Genomic DNA, 14981 nt, shown 5'->3' with positions numbered 1-14981 from the left:
CGTTTGTGTGTCATATGAAGGTGGTAACAATATCGCAATATTTAGTCAGACCTAACTCACACTTTTCTGTTTGTGGATCTGTATCATAGTCATCGACATAACAGACCCTGGACCAGTTATTGAGAGGCAAGGAGGAGGAAATGTCAGAGGGAATTTGCTGGAGTGTCTAGTCTTTTATGTCCTTCATTTATTTGCACACAAAAAAGTCAGGACAGCAGTTGGGAAAAGTTGGATCAGTAGAATATGCAGTCCATCAAAACAAAATCCACATGGCTTTATCAATGTACTCCCTCTTGTGGAGACAAACTGCATCATGAAACCACAAACAAGTGTACATGCTGAACTCTTAAGTGCTGTACTACAACCATCATCACAGGCCTAATGCACTTTATGGGGAGAGTAAAACTGGTTCCACGATACATTGAGTACATTAAGGATACAGTATAAAAAAAATGTTAAGATGAAAAAAAGGTTCCAAGTAACTTAATTACGAAAGATTATACCTTCAGTTATCAGTGTTGCCTATATGCAGATAAACCATGCTGGATATTTTGTAGCCAGTGTCCCTCCAGTTAGGAGATATCGTACCAGTCATGGTAGTCCGACATGTATGACATCCCCTCCGGGAAGCCTGCATCCGTGTTGCCGCATTTCTCTGTCTTTGGTGGTGCTCAAGTCCATGTTCCTGTGGCACAGGGTTTCCACTGTGGCATCAGCACACAAGCATCTACCCACCGGGTTTGGCAAGAACATGGGCAACAGTGGGCATCGTAGGGGTCTGCTTTGGCACAGGCAGCTACACAGATGGATCAGCTGACCCAGGATCCAGTTCAGCCCCTGTTTATGATGACAAAGAGGGCATTGAAGAGGGTATAGGTACAGCATAACCCAGGAGCATGAGGAAGTAGTTAGCCACCTGGTAGGATCCACTGGGGGCTCCTCCGTAGGACTCTTCCTGGCTGCTCACCAGGTCAACCGAAGCCCTCCATACTGAAGGCCACAAAGCAGAATTACAGGGACACGATGTAGCTCCAGCCCTCCATGGCGAAGTAAAGACTGGAAGCACCACATGTAACAGGGTTATATTGGTGATTCCCCTTGCCACTTTATTGTTAAGCCAATGGGTTTTGGTTTTATTTTTGTCTTGCCTTCACCTACTCAACATGGCATCTTATTGGCTGGTTTGCGTAGCTTGCTTACGAGGGAGGATGTTTCAGTTAGAATCGTCCCAGTGAACAAGCACCAAACCAGCGGTAAGTTGTTGGTTGCAAAGCATTGTACGTCAAAAGTGATTTTTATACTCCCAAGTGATGATTTAAATGTACAATTTATATAAATTTGTTTGTAAATGTTATTCTAACATCACACATAAGATGCAGCGGTTTTTGGTGAATATTTGTGCATTTTGTTGTAGAGAATTCCAGCTAATACTAGCTAGCAACTTACTGTGTCTGGTGGGGGGGTCGTATATTTTGTACAGTGCGTGAGTGCAGAGTTGGATGGTGAGCCGTGCATTGCATGACGTGCAATTTTGCGCTGTTCCTATCAGGTACATTGTTGAAGATATTATATTGTATATTGTAACTGTATTATTTTGGTAACTACATTGCCCAGTGAACAAGCACCAAACCAGCGTGCGTGAGTGCAGAGTTGGATGGTGAGCCGGGCATTGCATGACGTGCAATTTTGTGCTGTTCCTATCAGAATAAAGCTCCATGACTGGTGTTACAAGTTGGAGTTCGTGTCGATGATTGATTGTACACAACGCAAGAAGAGTACTGTTACAGTGGTGCCGTGACCGTTGTTCTGGATCTGATCATCCTTCGCTGGATTTCCATCTCAGAACTTCGCCGTGGTTGCCGTTGGAGAATCAGATAAGACGTTGCTGGTGCAGTTTATGGCAATATCGCATTTCGCCACAAGAGGGCGCTACTGCCCCGTTTTACTATCGAAATTGATGATTTCTCTGGTTGAGACTCTCTTCACGGATAACGATATAACTTTTGTGTTACTTGTTTATTTGCAATTCTAACGTATATCTGATATAAGTAGGGTTAGTTTTACCAGTGTACTAGATATAGGTTAGATTTTGACTTGAGGTAAAAATATATATATATATATATATATATATATTTTTGCATTTCCATTTTTATTAGTGTGTTGATTTCCCATTGTTAAGATGGAAGGTGTTGGGAGAGGTAGAGTTTCCTGACATTTAATCTGTCACCATCTGTTGGTAGGGGTTCAGCCAAAATTCCAGTTGCTTGTACCTAATGTGTTGCCTTCCCCAGCCTAGAGTATTCAGGGCTCAGCTGAGCCGATGGAACGTATCCTTGCAATGCTGGAGCGTGTGCTGGAGCAGAGGCCACAACAGTCTGACCATAAGTTCCAAAAAGGAATAGGAGCAAATTGAAGTCTAATGGGCCATGTGACGTGTGCGGGGATGCTGGACATGAGGGCCAATCACCTCTGCTTTCTTTGTCATGTAGCTGGCCACGCACGCTCTCAGTGCCCAAAGGCCGCAGCACAGCTGGTGGAGTCCCTACAGTAATCACTGCTCAGCTCCCGGAAAACTAGTAGGCCTGCATGTAGAAGGGCCTTTTGTAGAGTCCCCATCGGTGAGAGCTGTTGATTTGGAGTCTGTATATAAAAGTGTTTGTGACGAAATGGAGACTGAAAAGAGTATCATAATGCAGAACACACAGAGACTTTCCCCATATGATGATTTATTCTATGCCAAGGTGTTAATTGGAGGAGAAGTAGAAGTGAGAGCTATGCTTGACAGTGGGTCCATGGCTTGTACCTTGAGCTCTAGGGTCTTACCTGAACTGTTGCATGCAGGAGTGTTGAGAAGTCCATCATTGAGTCCTACAGAGGTAGTCTTGGTTGGTTGTGGTGGGTTGAAGACGAGGCCTTTGAGAGTATGTGAGCTGGAGATGGAGGTGTACGGCTGTAGAGTTGCCGTGCCTACACTGGTGGTTGAGGGCCAGAGTGATGACCTCATCTTGGACAGCAATCTCCTAAAGCACTAATGGAGATCTCTGGGAGAGGGTTTCTACTCCTGTGTGTGACGGGGGTGAGGAGAGCAAGCTAATCAACATGATGGCTAATGTGGAGAGATGGAGAGACAGTGAAGTACCTGACAAAGTTGGAACTGTGAGACTAAAAGGGGCTGTGACTCTAGAGCCTATGCAGGAGCACTTAGTCTGGGGCAGACTACGAAACAGTCAGAATCTATCAGCGGGCAGTGCTGTTCTCATTGAGCCCAGCAGTTCAAGGTCAACACCAAGGTCAATCCTGGTAGGGAGGACAGTAGCTCTATTGCGGGGGGATGGGTGGCTCCCTGTTAGAGTGATAAACCCTTCTCAGAAGACGGTGACATTGAGACGAAACGCCACTCTAACCGATGTCTTTCCTTGCATGGCTCTAGAGGACTTTGGCTGTTCGTGTGTGAATGACGATTCATCAGCAGCTTTTCAGCAGCAAGTGCGGAGAACGGCTGATATACTCACCGACTGCCAAGATGACTTGACGCTGACTGATGACGGTTCCAGCCAACTTCACCATACTGACGGACCTGACAGTTCAAGCAGTCCTGAGGTCTTACGTGACTTAGGTTGGACTGATATTGATGTCGACTCCTGTCAAGTGTCTCCTGCTGGTAAGAAGAAACTCATCCAGCTCATAGCTGAGTACCAGTCCATTTTTTTCCAGGCACAAGTTGGATTGTGGAAAAGCTTCTGGATGTCTTCACCGCATTCAACTGAGTGATGAGAAACCCTTTCGGATGCCCTACCGACGCCTTTCACCAAATCATTATGAGAAGCTCAAGCAAGCATTGAATGAGATGGAAGAACGTGAAATCATAAGGATGTCTAGTAGTGAGTTCGCCTCTCCCCTTGTCCTTGTATGGAAGAAGTCTGGAGACCTGAGACTCTGTACTGATTTTCGTTTGCTCAATGCTCGCCCCATCAAAGACGCACACCCACTCCCTCACCAGGCTGACGCGCTGGCTGCTTTAGGTGGAAATGCCTTTTTCTCGACGATGGACCTTACCTCTGGCTACTACAATGTGGAAGTGCATGAGGACCTGCCACTGGCTCTGAGTAAGGCATGTGTGTCTATGTATCCTTTTCCTGTTACGCTCCTTGCCTATGGAATAGCCTGCAGACTTAAACTTAAGACTCTTGTCACCCTTGCCCATTTTAAATATTTATTGGAGGATTTTTATTTTTGTATTGCTTGCAACTGTTTTGGGTAATGCAAGTTATTGTGCTGTTAGGGGAATAACCTATGTGTAAATGTAATCTGTTGCTGGTTTTTTTGTGCTATCTGTGGTCGTTTTGTTTGTCTTGTGTAGTTTCTTAATCATTATACCTAAACTGTATGTGTAAACATGTATACGCAGGGCCCAGCTGTAAAAGAGACCTTGGTCTCAGTCTGTGTTCCTTGTTGAAATAAAGGTATAATAATACAAATAATAAGGACTCAACACTACGTATACACGTCAGCTACCACAGCAAGTGTAAGTGAAACCAGAATGAGCGGCAAGAAATAAGTTAGTCCTAAATATTTCTAAAAAGAAAAGCATTGTATTTGGGACAAATCATTAATGTGGAAACTGAGCAAGTTGAGGAGACTAAACTGCTTGGATTAAGCCTGGGTTGTAAACGGTCATGGTCAAAACATATTGATGCAACAGTAGCTAAGATGGGAGAGGTCTGTCCATAACAAAGAGCTGCTCTGCTTTCTTAACAAGGCAATCAACAAGGTAGGTCCTACAGGCCCTAGTTGTGTCGTACCTGGACTACTGTCCAGTCAGGTGCCACAAAGAGGGATTTAGGAAAATTATAATTAGCCAAGATTAGGGTAGCACGGCAGTCCCTTAAATGTACACAGAGAGCTATCAATAATATGAATGTCAATCTCTCCTGGCTCAAAGTAGAGGAGATATTGACTTCATCACTACTTGTATTTGTGAGAAGTATTGACATGCTGAATGCACTGAGCTGTCTGTTCAAACTACTAGCACACAGCTCAGACACCCATGCATACCCCACAAGACATGCCACCAGAGGTCTCTTCACTGTCCCTAATTCCAGAACAGACTATGGCAGGTGAACAGTACTACATAGAGCCATGACTACATGGAGCAGTATTCCACATCAAGCAACTCATGAATCAGATTTGAAAAAAAACAGATACAAATAAACCTTATGGAACAGCGGGGACTGTGAAGGGACACGGGCACAGACACGCATACACACACATAACATACGCACTATACACACAGATTTTGTGTTGTAGATACTGTATGTGGTAGTAGAGTAGTGGCCTGAGGGCACACACTTAATGTGTTGTGAAATGTAATGTAAATATGGAACAAATAATAATAAAGAAAGAAATACAAACAGTTTCCTGTGTGTATAAAGAATGGCCCACCACCCAATGGACATCCAGCCAACTTGACACAACTGTGGGAAGCATTGGAGTCAACCTTCCCTGTAGCTCAGTTGGTAGAGCATGGTGTTTGCAACACCAGGGTTGTGGGTTCGATTCCCACGGGGGGCCAGCACAGAAAAAAAAAAAATGTATGAAATGTATGCATTCACTACTGTAAGTCGCTCTGGATAAGAGCGTCTGCTAAATGACTAAAATGTAAAATGTAAATGTAAACATTGGCCAGCATCCCTGTGGAATGCTTTCGACAACTTGTAGTCCATGCCCCGACAAATTGAGGCTGTTCTGAGGGTAAAAGGGGTGCAACTAAATAAGAGAACGTGTTCCTAATTTTTTTGGACACTCCTGTGTATATTCAGTATTCACTGCATCCACAGCTTGTGTTGAGTTTCTTTCGGTCAGCAAGTCAACCCCACCTCATTCCTCTGGATAGACATTCCCAAGCTATGCTGAAGCAGTGCCTCCTTTAGCAGATCATTTGGAGATCATTCATCCAAATTGAGTCTCTATTATACTGTTCTCCTAATAGATGCTTTGATACACACCTTGCAAGTAGACTGAGTCTTCGACAGCATCTGAGGTGTGTGTGTTTACTCCCTGACTCTCCAGGCTGCTGTCCGTGAATTTACTTCTTTATTAACACAGCTGATCTTTGCCTCCATAATCACCTTTCATTGCCTGTTTATAACGCTCTCCAGCTCAAATGAGTATTTTCCCTGAGATTATTCAAAGGATATTGGCCCTAGTAGTGGTACAGCCCACTGTAATTTGTAGTGGCTCTAGAAAGGAGGAAATAGTATTTTAATTAGTCTCTAAACCAGCATGAAATTACATTTGACATGTGGGCTGTTCTGTTTTAAACAATTTGTATGAAATTAAAGATGTGGTCCTCCAAACATTTAATTTTCTCTGTGTAGGTCATAGAGAGCATAGATCTCCTCAGCTGTAGTGATCTCTCTGACATGGTCAGTGTGTTAGAACTGTTTTAGAATAGTGTTACGTTTGGCTTTCTTTAAGACACTTCCTGTCAGAGCTTTATAGTGCCTACATCATACAGTAAGAGGCTGTGTGGTACACTTGAGAGTGATGTGGCTAACTGGGAAGGTGTCCAAGGAGTCGGGCCATCTCCCATGACAAGAGCCTGGAAAGAAAGATTCATTTTCTTACTGACTTTCCTCTCATTTCTTGCCAAGTTCTTCCCTAAATTGTTATTTTATCGTTATAGTACCACTCATGTACTATTTTTGGACCACTTCAGAATTCCGACAGTTCTGAGCAATTTTTTGTTGCCGGTGTCAACTGGTTATTTTGATTTAATTTCATTCTGGTTAATGAGGCGAAGGATTCATTAACCGAGGTACATATCCTATTGCTTTCTCCAATCACCTAAAGATCAGTGATTACCTTACGGAAGAGAGGAGGGAAGGATGCGTTTTTGAACAAACCCCCTTGAGACACCATCACATCAGTTCCTTCCATTATTTTTCAGTATATTTTCTGGAGGACTATAATTAAAATACTAGACTGTGTTTGTAGTGTATACAATTGTTTGCCCTAAAACTGAATACTTCCATGAATGGAACTGGACAGCTTTGATTGATGGTTGTTTATGTTGAATTGAACCAAATCTACTTCGTCTTTCATACAGCAGTTATGTTATCATGCAGATGCCAGCATGGCTGTAGCCTTCCACCCAGCCATGTACAATAGCCAGCCTTGTATTTCGATTCTGCTGGAAGGAATGACGCCTTGATTTAAACAGTTGTTAAGCCTTATCCAAAGATCAGCTCTCTCTTTATCTCAAGTAGGAGAAACGAGCAGCAAGGTTCAACCTCTACAGGATTGTGTCCCTCGCGGGACGGTTGACTAGCATGAGGTTGTAAGTAACAAGAACATTTCCCAGGACATAGACATATCTGATATGGGCAGAAAGCTTCAATTGTTGTTAATCTAACTGCACTGTCCAATTTACAGTAGCTATTACAGTGAAAGAATACCATGCTATTGTTTGAGGAGAGTGCACAGTTATGAACTTGAAAATGTATTAAATAACCAATTAGGCACATTTGGGCAGACTTGATACAACATTTTGAACAGAAACAGATTACTCTAAAACTTTGCACATACACTGCTGACATCAAGTGGCAAAAATCTAAATTGTGCCTAGATTCCTAATTCATATATTGGCCTTTCTCTTGCATTTCAAACATGATGGAACAAAAAACAACCAAAAAACGTGTTTTTCTTTGTATTATCTTTTACCAGATCTAATGTGTTATATTCTCCTACATTAGTTTCACATTTCCACAAATGTAAAAGTGTTTCCTTTCAACTGGTATCAAGAATATGCATATCCTTGCTTCAGGTCCTGAGCTACAAGCAGTTAGATTTGGGTATGTCATTTTAGACAAAAATTGTTTAAAAAATGGTCAGATCCTTAAGAGGACAAACAATAGTGATGTAGTGTCACATAGCATACCAAACACACAAAGCAAGTATTGTCAGGATACAGTATGTCTCTATGTAAGTCCGATAAATTAATATTCTTGATATTAATGTTTATCCTTTTAGGTTGTGAATTTCAGTCCATTTATGTGGTATGTAAATAGGATGGTAAATATGTCCATTGTACTACAGAGTGTTTCAAAAAAGTGCAGCACATTATTCCCTTCTGGTCAGCAGTACAACCTGTTGATAGATGCTCCTCTGTCCTCTCTGACAAGAGTGCTTTGTAATAAAAAAAACATACCAATTTCAGATAAAAGGCTCAAAAACACTGATGCCTTTTTGACCTCTGTGTGTGATGGAGTACCCTGAGGAAAAGCATGGCTCATGTCTAAAAGGTGTGCTTGTTCAGGCAAAGTAATCTTCTTTCTATTATGTCATCTGATGGTTATCAACTCCATGATAAGCATTCCCTTTCATTTTTACCAAGAGTGGTCCTTTGTAGCTAAATTGGTAGAGCATGGCGCTTGCTATGCCAAAACAGCAGGTTTGATTTCTGGGACCACCTGTAAGTAAGATGTTTATACAGTATACTGAACTGTCACGACACCGACGGAAGGTGGCGCCCCTCCTCGCCCGGGCGGCGCTCGGCGGTCGTCGTCGCCGGCCTACTAGCTGTTATCGATCCTCTGTTTCACTTTCTGTTGGTTAGGGCTAGGTTAGGCACGCACCTGTTTTGTATTAGTTGTTAGTGGCGGGGGTATTTATTCTCGCTAGGTAGGATTGTTTTTTCTGCGTGATTGTTCTATATCAGGACGTATGTTGTTTGAGGAACAAGTCTTTCCCTGTGATTTTCGCAGAGTTTATTGTGGGCTGCGTCCCTGCATTGTGTTGGGCTGGGTTTTTTGAGCATTTGTTTTATGGGCCCTGCCCTACCTACTTTTTGGTCTGAGTGGATACCCGTTAAAAGTGTGTTCACGGATTTTCTGTCTCCTGCCCTTGACTTCACCTCTCCTACTTCCTTGAGCCACCCTTGACATTAACAAAAACAGAAATGCAACATGCAATAATTTCAAAGATTTACTGAGTTGCAGTTCATATAAGGAAACCAATCAATTGAAATAAAGTAATTATGCCATAATCTATGGATTTCATATGACTGGGGATAAAGATATACACCTGTTTGTCAAAGATACCTTAAAAAAAAGTAGAGGCATGGATCAGAAAACCAGTCAGTATCTGCTGTGACCACAATTTGCATCATGCAGCACGACACATCTCCTTCGTATAGAGTTGATCAGGCTGTTGATTGTGACCTGTGGAATGTTGTCCCACTCCTCTTCAGTGGTTGTGTGAAGTTGCTGGATATTAGCTTGAACTGGAACATGCTGTAATACACATTGCTGTATTATACAGATCCTTGCGACATGGGGCCGTGCATTATCATGCTGAAACATGAGGTGATGGCAGCGGATGAATGGCACGACAAAAGGCCCCAGGATCTCGTCACGGTATCTCTGTGCATTCAAATTACCGTTGATAAAATGCAATTTTGTTTGTTGTCCGTAGCTTATGCCTGCCCACACCATAACCTCACCGTCACCATGGGACACTCTGTTCACAACGTTGACATCAGCAAACCGTTCGCCCAAACGACGCCATACACATGGTTTGCGGTTGTCAGGCCGGTTGGAAGTACTGCCAAATTCTCTAAAATGACGCTGGAGGCAGCTTATGGTAGAGAAATTAACATTCAATTATCTGGCAACATCTCTGATCGACATTCCTGCAGTCACCATGCCAATTGCGCATCCCTCAAAAGTTGAGACGTCTGTGGCATTGTGTTGTGTGACAAAACTGCACATTTTAGAGTGTCCTTTTATTGTCCCCAGCACAAGGTGCATCTGTGTAATGATCATATTGTATAATCAGCTTCTTGATGTGCCACACTTGTCAGGTGGATGGATTATCTTGGCAAATGAGAAGTGATTATTAACAGGAGATGTAAACAAAAGTTGTGCACAACATTAGAGAGAAATAAGCTTTTTGTGCATATGGAAACATTTCTGGGATTTTTTATTTCAGCTCATAAGGCATGGGACCAACACTTTACATGTTGTGTTTATATTTCTGTTCAGTATATATCAGTTTTACAATATTTTATTCATAATTTCACTTTGCTCATAAACGCAGCCAAAGACTCAGTGCCCTAGGTGCCCTTTATTTAGTTTAGTTTATTAATTCGACCATTTAAAAAAACAAGCACACATAAAACTTAAAAGTCATAGATGCACATGAATATAATCATGGAGGATAACACACAATAAAGTCTAGGACTTTTGTGGTCCTCTTGATACAAGATGGCTAGACAAGATCAAACACAGATTGGCAGTGAAATAATAAAACAAAAATGTGATCCTGTGATCAAGTGTCAGATAATGTGGTACATATATGTGGATGGGATAAAGGCAACCACAAAACCACAAACCCCCACACAACCACATGAATTGATGAATGGTGAAGTCATACACCTACACACAAATGCTTGGTTAAAATAGGCTTTTTATCCTGTCCTTGCACAATGTGATACAATCACTTCACAAACATGGTTTAAATGTCTACTGATAGCTTAAAGAGGCAATCTGTGATAGCAACAGCAATTTTTTGACTTTTAAATGAACGATATATACCAATTGACTCTGGAAGAATATAACTTGTGCCTTATGATCTTAGTTCAACTGTCGAACCCCATCAGAACCCAAGATAAGCTTTTTATTACGCCATTGATTGTTAACAATGTAACTGTAAACAAACACTGTAAAGCTTTCAAACGTTATGTAGGGCTTTACTCTGGGCAAGAAAAAGGTTCAGCACCTGGAAAGGATGGAATGGACAGGGGAGGAATGATCGCTGAGATCAGAGATGAATCTTATGGTGTCTGAGAAAGGTATTTTCATCAAGATGTAAGTGTTGCCCGGCTCCACTACAGGGGAGCTGCAGTGGTCGGGTAATGTGACGTAGTGAGGGGAAGGCAGGGGGTTGACATGGCCACGCGAGGCCAGCATGTACATGGCGTTCACCATCACGATGGACCGCTCATTCGTCTTCATGGACACACTCTCCACTGTCCCCAGCAGAACTGGACACACACACACACACACACACACACACACACACACCACACACACACTTTAGATAAGCGTTGTGAAGCCAATGTACATCCAAGAGTCAAAGAAGATTTTAGTGCTTCCCACTGTTCTTACTAAAGATAAAAGTATTGAGTAATGTTTCCTTTCATTCTGTGCTTCAAACTGGAGGCCTTACCTTCGGTGTAACACAGGACTTCAGTCTTCAGATCGCCCAGTGGTAGAAGCCTGGGTCCTGAGGATAATGAACAACAGTCTAAACAAATGGACAGAGACAGACTCCAGGCAGGGACCCATCAGAAGACACCCCCTTTATCTTATATGAACTAGATATAGAATTCAATATTCATATCACTTGTCTGACTTGTAGGAGACCTTTCAGAGATAAACAGACGCAACTCAAGCTGTGGCATAAATCATGTATGGATGAAAAATGTGAATCAAGTTCGGATTGTATCCGGTTCCCACTGACCTGGAATCATGTTCTTGCTGGTGGTTTGTGTTTCAGGCCTTGAGTACAGGACCCCCGCGCAGCATGACCACAGGGAGGAGTTGGGGTAGCGGTGCCCACAGCAGGTGAACCCTGGCTGGGTAGGGTAGACCAGGTCTAGCCCTGGGGCAGAGCAGCAGGTCTGCGTGGAGCCAGCCTCCATCAGGACACTCCCACAGCACTGGGCCTCCTCTGAGAGTCTGTCCTGAACCTGCAGGTTGTACAGAGTCTCTGCACAGCACTTCATCTGGTCACTGCTGTGGTAATAGGCCTTCCCTCCGCAGCAGGAAACATTTCTCAACCTGTTGTGTCTTTGAAGAGAAAAAATATTTTACCTCCCAAAACCAAAAGAGCATCATCTCTCATAATTTGGTTCCTTTCCTTAATGCCATTGTGCTGTCATGTTGGGTGAACACCATATGTACTGATCATTAAAAATGTTATGTATTTGACCCATTCTATTTAATTTTTTTCTCTTTTTTTTACCCCTTTTTCTTCCCAATTTCGTGGTATCCAATCGGTAGTTAAAGTCTTGTCTCATCGCTGCAACTCCCGTACGGACTCAGGAGAGGCGAAGGTCGAGAGCCGTGCATCCTCCGAAAACACAACCCAATGAAGCCGCACTGCTTCTTGACACAATGCCCACTTAACCTGGAAAACAGCCGCACCAATGTGTCGGAGGAAACATCATACACCTGGCGACTGTGTCAGCGTGCACTGCGCCCAGCCAACCACAGGAGTCGCTAGTGTGCGATGGGACAAGGACATCCCTGTCGGCCAAACCCTCCCCTAACCCGGACGCCAATTGTGCGTCGCCCCATGGGCGCGGCTGGCTGCGACAGAGCCTGGACTTGAACCCAGAATCTCTAGTGGCACAGCTAGATGCAGTGCCTTAGACAACTGCGACACTCGGGAGGCTACTCATTCTATTTCAATGGATATAGCACTGAAGAAGATTCAATCAGTCTAGCTATAAGAATTATGAGTTTTAACCCATTGATTACTAGAATCAACCGAATGAGCAATGCAGAGAGATTACCAAAACTAGCAGACACTGCAGTCCCCAAGACAGGAGGCCATCCATTTAGCTAATCAATTAACAGAAAACTATCAGCAAAATGTATCTTTTATATTTAGATTTTTGGTTAGGACAGTGTATTTAAAGTTTTAAATTAGGTCAGCATCTTGAAACCTCTGTATATCATTCAGTGAATCCCAAACCAGCCCCTACCAACACGCTCGGAGGGCCCTCCCACTTGGCACACCACGTCATTTCAACGTTTAAATTGGGGTAATATTTGGTTAAGATGTTGATCAATGAGATTTTAATCTTTTATTTACCCACTCAAAAAGACAGCCAGAAGATAGTTGAATTCCGTATGTATTATAACTATGCTTTCAACCATCAAAAGCACAACCAAATTCCAATGGAAAAACAATGTCAGATTTTTTGTTTAGTTGTCATCTACATGTGTTATTACTGTGCTTGCAACCATTTACAATGCATTCGGACAGTGTTCAGACCCCTTTCCTTTTTCCACATTATGTTACGCCTTATTCTAAAATGTATATAAAAAACATCCTCATAATGACAAAGCGAAAACAGGTTTTTCGAAATGTTTGCAAATGTATACAAAATCAAAAACAGAAATGCCTTATTTACATAAGTATTCAGACCCTTTGCTATGAGACTCGAAATTAAGCTCAGGTGCATCCAGTTTCCATTGACCATCCTTGAGATGTTTTTACAACTTGATTGGAGCCCACCTGTGCTAAATTCAATTGATTGGACAAGATTTGGAAAGGCACACACCTGTCTATATAAGGTCCCACAGTTGACGGTGCATGACAGAGCAAAAACCAAGCCATGACATCGAAGGAGTTGTCCGTAGAGCTCCGAGACAGGATTGAGTCGAAGCACAGATCTGGGGAATGGTACCAAAAAATGTCTGCAGCATTGAAGGTCCTCAAGAGAACAGTGGCCTCCATCCTTCTTAAATGGAAGAAGATTAGAACCACCAAGACTCTTCCTAGAGCTGGCTGCCCGGCCAAACTGAGCAATCAGAGGAGAAGGTCCTTGGTCAGGGAGGTGAACAAGAACCCGATGGTCACTCTGACAGACCTCCAGAGTTCCTCTGTGGACCATCTATGTAGCACTCCACCAATCAGGCTTTTATGCTGGCCAGACGGAAGCCACTCCTCAGTAAAAAGCATATGAAAGCCTGCTTGGAGCTTGCCAAATGGCACCTAAAAGACTCTGACCATGAGAAACAAGATTCTCTGGTCTGATGAAACTAAGAACTCTTTGGCCTGAATGCCAAGTGTCACGTCTGGTGGAAACCTGGCACCATCCCTACGGTGAAGCATGGTGGCGGCAGCATCATGCTGTGGGGATGTTTTTCAGCGGCAGGGACTGGGAGACTAGTCAGGATCGAGGGAAAGATGAACGGAGCAAAGTACAGAGAGATCATTGATGGAAACCTGCTCCAGAGAGGTTTACTTTGTCCTGTTGGTATACCATCCAACAGGAAAACGACCAAAGCACATAGCCAGGACAACGCAGGAGTGGCTTTGGGACAAGTCTCTGAATATCCTTGAGTGGCCCAGCCAGAGCCCTGACTTGAACCCGATTGAACATCTCTGGAGAGACCTGAAAATAGATGTGCCGCGACGCTCCCCATCCAACCTGACAGAGCTTGAGAGAATCTGTAGAGAAGAATGGGAGAAACTCCCCAAATCAGGTGTGCCAAGCTTGTAGCGTCATACCCAAGAAGACTTGAGGCTGTATTCGCTGACGATATAAGGGCACAAGGCGAGACCCAGATGCAGACACAGGAGGCAGATGGAGGCAGTCTTTGTAGTTTATTTATAATCCAAAAGGAGTAGACAAGAGGATTTGGAAACAAAGAGTAGTAACACCTGGAGAACCTATTCACAGACAGCTTGTTCATGACCCATACAAACTATACTGAACAAAAATATATATACAATATGTAAAGTGTTGGTCAGGAAAGAAGAACATTTATATCAATCATTACAAAAATCAGCTATCCTCGCTTTTTCAAAAATGTAAGCTTTCTCAAACAATCTGTAAAAATACATTTTCTATGACTGGCAATTCGAGAACCCAACTCATACAGTACGAAATTTGTCGCTGTTCACATATTACTAATTGTAAATTACATCTCATGGGGTTCTCAGAAATCAGTAAGTGTAAGCCCTGCCCCAATCACACAGTCAATCCCATGCCTCTCGGGCCTGCACACCTATACAATCATTCTGGTCAGGGGTCATGAGCAAGCTGTCTGAGAACCTTGGCCTCAGCATCCTTGTCTCCCCTGCCCTCTCCCTCCTTGGTGAATTGTCCATTAATATGGAGTTGGTCCCATCTTTGCTGCTTTAACAGCCTTCACTCTTCTGGGAAGGCTTTCCACTAGATG

At 43.1% G+C, this 14981-nt stretch overlaps 1 protein-coding gene and 1 long non-coding RNA gene across 2 annotated transcripts in view; both read right to left on the bottom strand.

The window, feature by feature from the left end:
• Positions 1–170: 170 nt before the first annotated feature.
• Positions 171–1085, bottom strand: LOC123729325 (uncharacterized). The gene is made up of 2 exons (XR_006761093.2): positions 917–1085; positions 171–837 (listed from the first exon to the last, which is right to left on the bottom strand). It is a non-coding gene; the product is annotated as an uncharacterized LOC123729325 (long non-coding RNA).
• An 8879-nt stretch (positions 1086–9964) lies between these two features.
• LOC123729246 (uncharacterized) overlaps positions 9965–14981 on the bottom strand; it is a 34412-nt gene continuing 29395 nt past the window's right edge. Inside the window, exons 11-13 of the mRNA XM_045703526.1 lie at positions 11524–11852; positions 11230–11286; positions 9965–11044 (exon numbers count right to left, since the gene is read on the bottom strand). Coding sequence (XP_045559482.1) covers positions 10773–11044; positions 11230–11286; positions 11524–11852 — 658 coding nt within the window. The 3' untranslated portion in view covers positions 9965–10772. The remainder of the gene's footprint in view (positions 11045–11229; positions 11287–11523; positions 11853–14981) is intronic.

This window comes from Salmo salar, chromosome 20 (assembly GCF_965601325.2).
Source record: "Salmo salar chromosome 20, fSalSal1, whole genome shotgun sequence".
Taxonomy (NCBI): Eukaryota; Metazoa; Chordata; class Actinopteri; order Salmoniformes; family Salmonidae; genus Salmo; species Salmo salar.
The sequence above is the reverse complement of the archived record's forward strand: the minus strand, read 5'-3'. Positions and strand labels throughout refer to the sequence as shown.